Source organism: Eucalyptus grandis, chloroplast (genome assembly GCF_016545825.1).
Source record: "Eucalyptus grandis chloroplast, complete genome".
NCBI classification, from domain to species: Eukaryota; Viridiplantae; Streptophyta; class Magnoliopsida; order Myrtales; family Myrtaceae; genus Eucalyptus; species Eucalyptus grandis.
The window spans coordinates 17,501-22,500 of NC_014570.1; the positions used below are offsets into that span (position 1 = coordinate 17,501).

The following is a 5,000-nucleotide window of genomic DNA, read 5'->3' on the forward strand; positions in this document are numbered from 1 at the left end:
GTAAGATTTGTAATATGAATACCTTTACGCTTGGCAGAAATATAAGGTGCCATCCTAGGATTCCATTTCCTAGTACCATGACCAAAATGAACTCCCGCTTCCATCATCTCTTCCAAATTGATATTCCAATACCTTCTTGTCATTTCTCCCCCCCACTTCCGCTTTTTTTTTGAAAAAAAAAAGCGACGAGGTTGCCCTGAACTAAATAATTGTTCCGATGGAACCTTTTCTTCTACCGGAGATTGGCCATGTGGATGTCGATACACAATCCAAACCCCTACCCTCTATTCGTTATTATCTTTTTTTCGATTACCCCAAAAAATGACCATAAATAAAGAGTTTTTTTAATTTGAATTAAAAAAAAAGTATGAATCCACTTTTAGGAATCATTAAATCCTCGAAATGATTGTTCTGATGTATCATGAAACTTCTTTGAAATGGAAGAATCAAATAATTCTCTGTGGTGGAACAAAATATCTCCGATTTCCCCCTCGAAAAAATTCTTCTTTTTGGTTTTCAAAGGAATGTTCTTATGTTGCCTTGAACGATGCACTAATCCTTTGAATCCGGTACCAACGGGTATCATCCCTCCTATAACAACGTTCTCTTTTAGGCCTTTCAACCAATCGATACGGCCCCGGAGAGCAGCTTTGGCTAAAACTCGAGCAGTTTCTTGAAAACTCGCTTCAGATATGAAACTTTGAGTATTCAAAGATGCCCTTGTTATTCCCAATAGGATGGCGCGGTAACAGATCGATTCTTCCAAAGCGCGCCCCGTTCGCGCCGCTCGCAACAATCCAATTAGTTCTCCAGGTAAAAAAACATTAGACATTCCATCCTCTGAAACCAACACCTTTGATGTTATTTGGCGTACAATAATTTCTATGTGCCTATTATGGATTTGCACCCCCTGGGATCGATAAACCTTTTGGATCTTATTAACCAAAGATATACGACTTTGCACTATAGTTAGTTCAGCCCCAATCAAGAATCCCCAAGGAATTCCAAGAATTTTTTTTATATGCTCGTTCCAACCCTCAATTCTTTTTTCTAGGTTCATCGATATTGAATCAATTGAACGCACTTCTAACACTTGTTCCACTTTTGGAAGACCCTGCGTTATATCACCGGATCTCGATTTTTCATATATAAATGTAACTAATGTATCTCCTTCGTAAAGGATTTCTCCATAATGACCATGAACAGTTGCTCCTGGAGTGGCCAAATAAGGCTTGGCGGATCTTATTACTACAGAGTCAACTTGAACAATCAAAACTTGACCCGATTTGAGATGGGGTCCGTTTTTGGATATACATACATTTTCACAAATAAACTGTCCAAGACTAATTATTGTGGATCTTTCTTCAAAATAATTATGATAATAATTATGATGGAGAAAATACCAATTCAAATTGAATGAATTCAAAACGATGTTACTGCATGAATCGGGATTCAAAATTCTCCCATTTTCATCCATTAAATAATAGTTAATTACTTGAAAAGTCTGTTTTAAATTTTCAAGTTGCAAATATTTAGTTACCAAAATAGGATTATGAGTTATTAAATAGTAAAATGAATAAAAATTCACAAATTGAAGGACTGTTCCTAAAGGGCCAATCGAATTCCTAATTTTAATTATAGGATCTTTTTTAATTGATTCTTTTATCACATTGTGATATTTTCCAGCGTTGAATGGACCCATTCGGAAACAATTAGATGATGACAAAATTATCAAAGATGGACATTCCTTATTTTTATTTAACAACGTGCGAATAGTTCCTTGATTTTGGCTAAGTAATTGTTGAATTTTTGTCTTGGAATAAAAGGGATTGCTATTGGTGTGATCTGACACATTATCTGAATCTGAGATCAATCCTGAGCCTGAGGGATCATTCCTTTTTCTGAGATACGAAATAGGGAATTTCACTAAGTCAATTCTTAGGAAATCTCGAATCAGACCATTTGTACTTACTTCAACAAAGGAAGTATGAGCCTCTTCGATAGAAGAACTTTTTTTGTCTTGGTCCCAATTCAAAATTAAACAAGTCCGAACTAATTGAATACTTGTATCAGAAATTCCCCGAATTGGTTTGCCATTTCTGTAAACAATATAATTGACAACTCGAAGTTGCATATTATCCCTTTCTTGTAACAGATCCGGGGGGAAGAGTGTTGCTAAATTTATACCGTCCAATACTTCATATGTCACTACGGGTCGAACTAAAACAAAATACTTTTTCTTAGTAGGTGTGATCCGTTGGACATAGATCCAATTTTTCCTTTTTTTGGATTCCTTAAAATTTGTTTTTCCTGTTCCTGGGGGTATCAAGATGCCACTGTGTCGGGATATCTTATCTGTCTCTCCAGGAAAATGGATATCTCCAGAAAAGATTTTCAGTTCAATCCTTTTTTTTTTCTCTCCACTCGGACTAATCCGCCCACTCGGCTTCTTGTATTTAAAGCGATTCGTGTATCTACTCCAATCAGACTATTGTTCCGTACCATTATCGAAGAAGATTCAGGGAAAATATGCACTTCTTCGGGAATGAAAAAAAATGGATCTAGTTTCATTTGGCATTTTTGCTTAAATTCTTTGATTCCTCGATACTCAATCAAATCCTCTTTTTTAACGACTGAATGAACCCCTAGAGTCCCATATTTAATAATTCCCGAACTCTTTCTTCTGTATCGAGGATCATCGAAATAAGCAAGAATACTATTTCTACGTAAAATTCCATTTATCGGTAGTTCAATCGAGATACCTGAATGGGGCATTAGTTCTTTCTTTCGTTCTTGAATCGATTGTAGTGGAATAAGAAATCGATTTCTTCGCCTTTTTGCCAATAAATCAGAATTCTCGTCGAAAGTAGTAGGATATTTGAGATTACAATGAACAATAGATATGATTCGATTAAGTTCTGAATAATCAGGAATCCTATCTTCTTTTATTTTACCAGAAAAATCAGAACTACATAATTCGTATCTCATTTGATCATTATTCACTGAGAGACTCGAAATATATCTTCGTTCTCTTTCTGTCGAACGAAGATTCATTTGGTCTTGATCCTTGTAGAGTGAAAAAGGGACTCTACTGGATCTGCACGAACCCCCTGATAATATCCATAAATGGCTTGTTTTTGGTAAAAGATGGACATTACTATATGTAAATTCAGGTGCATGGTACACATCGGTGCTCCAGTGCATTTCTCCCTCTGATTCAGAATAAATATGTTTTCGAACCCTCTCTTTCAAATTGAAAGTGTATGTTCCCGCGCGAATTTCAGCAATCACTTGTTCTGATTCTACATATTGATTATTTTGAACCAAAAGAAAACTTTTTGGTGGAATAGTCACGTTATGTAGAATATCTTCACTCTCAATAGTTACATACAAGTCTATAGAACATAGAAAGGCAGGATGCCCATGACGCGTACGTGTGGGATGAACCAAATCGTCATTGAATTTGATTTTTCCATTAGAGGGGGCTCGTACATGTTCGGCAGTACCACCTGTGAATACTCCGCCGGTATGAAAAGTTCTTAATGTTAGTTGAGTCCCTGGTTCTCCAATAGATTGACCCGCAATAATACCTACAGCTTCTCCCAATTCGACCAGGTCGCCATGAGTAGGACTCCTACCATAACATAATCGACAGATCCAAGATGTACTCCTACAAGTAAAGGGGGTTCGAATAGATATTGGTTGTGTTCGAAAGGTTATGAATCGATTGACAAGTCCAATTCCAATATCTTGATTTCGAATGGCAATGCATCGTGGGCCCATATAGATATCGTCTGCTAATACACGACCAATTAATGTTTGAATAAAAATTCTTTCCGGCATCATCCCATTTCGAGGACTCACAGAAACCCCTCGGATGGTTCCACAATCTGTTCTGCGTACAACAATGTGTTGTACTACTTCAACAAGTCTGCGCGTAAGATATCCAGCATCTGATGTTCGTACAGCAGTATCCACAACTCCTTTGCGGGCTCCGTAGCAAGAAATGATATATTCTGTTAAAGATAGTCCTTCGCGTAAATTGCTTTGAATGGGTAAATCAATCATTTGTCCTTGAGGATCTGACATTAATCCTCTCATACCTACTAATTGGTGTACTTGAGATGCATTTCCTCTGGCTCCCGAAAAAGACATTATATGGACTGGATTAAAGGGGTCTGTCATCCTAAAATTAGGATTCATTTCTTGTCGCAAATATTCACTTGTAGCATACCATACCTCAATGGATTGGCGTAATTTTTCTACTGCATGTACATTCCCATAATGATGGTGTTTTTCCAAAATCAAACTTTGTTGTTCAGCATCTTGTACTAACCATCCCTTCGAAGGTATTGTTAAAAGATCATCAATCCCTAATGAAATGGATGTAGCAGTGGCTTGCTGGAAACCCAGAGTCTTTACTTGATCCAGAATGTGTGATGTATATGCCATTCCGAAGTGATCTATTAATCTGCTAATAAGTCTTTTAATGGCAGTTCCATCTATTACTTTATTGTGAAAGACTAGATTGACTCGTTCTGCCATAAGTACCTCCATATTCTGCTGAGTGGGATTCGACAATGAGTTTGAGTCAATGATTGGAAAACTTCCTTTTCCCGATCTTAATTCACCTAGAAATTAAGGAACTAGGGTCCTAGTTGAACCAGAGAGACCCGAATTCACACTGGTGTCATAGAATTACTTAATTTAGATACCATATGATTAGGTACCAAATGAGCAGGCTCGACAAAACCCTTGTATAGCTTCTTCGATTTCTCGAAAAAGAGAAATATGACCGACAGTTGTTCGAATGTATATACAAATAATTTCTTTTTTTACACTTCTTACTATTAGATAGTGCCCATAAATTTCATGATAGGTACCCAAAGATTCATAGTGAATCTCGATAGGAACTTCTCTTGAAGCAATAATGCGTTGATCTAGTCGCCATCGAAGCCACAAAGGACTATCTAAATTGATTCTTTTCTGTCGATAAGCTC

At 36.9% G+C, this 5,000-nt stretch overlaps 1 protein-coding gene and 2 further genes across 1 annotated transcript in view, besides 3 other annotated features; all 3 read right to left on the reverse strand. All coding sequences in view use genetic code 11, as the record gives it.

The window, feature by feature from the left end:
- Positions 1-143, reverse strand: part of rps2 (ribosomal protein S2) — a 711-nt gene extending 568 nt beyond the window's left edge. The window contains exon 1 of the mRNA in view: positions 1-143. This exon is cut by the window's left edge and continues 568 nt beyond it. Coding sequence (YP_003933953.1) covers positions 1-143 — 143 coding nt within the window.
- Positions 1-5,000: part of a sequence feature (large single copy region; LSC) that runs on past both edges of the window.
- On the reverse strand, positions 380-4,557 carry rpoC2.
- Positions 380-4,557: a sequence feature (similar to RNA polymerase beta' subunit).
- Positions 4,723-5,000, reverse strand: part of rpoC1 — a 2,802-nt gene continuing 2,524 nt past the window's right edge.
- Positions 4,723-5,000: part of a sequence feature (similar to RNA polymerase beta) that runs on past the window's edge.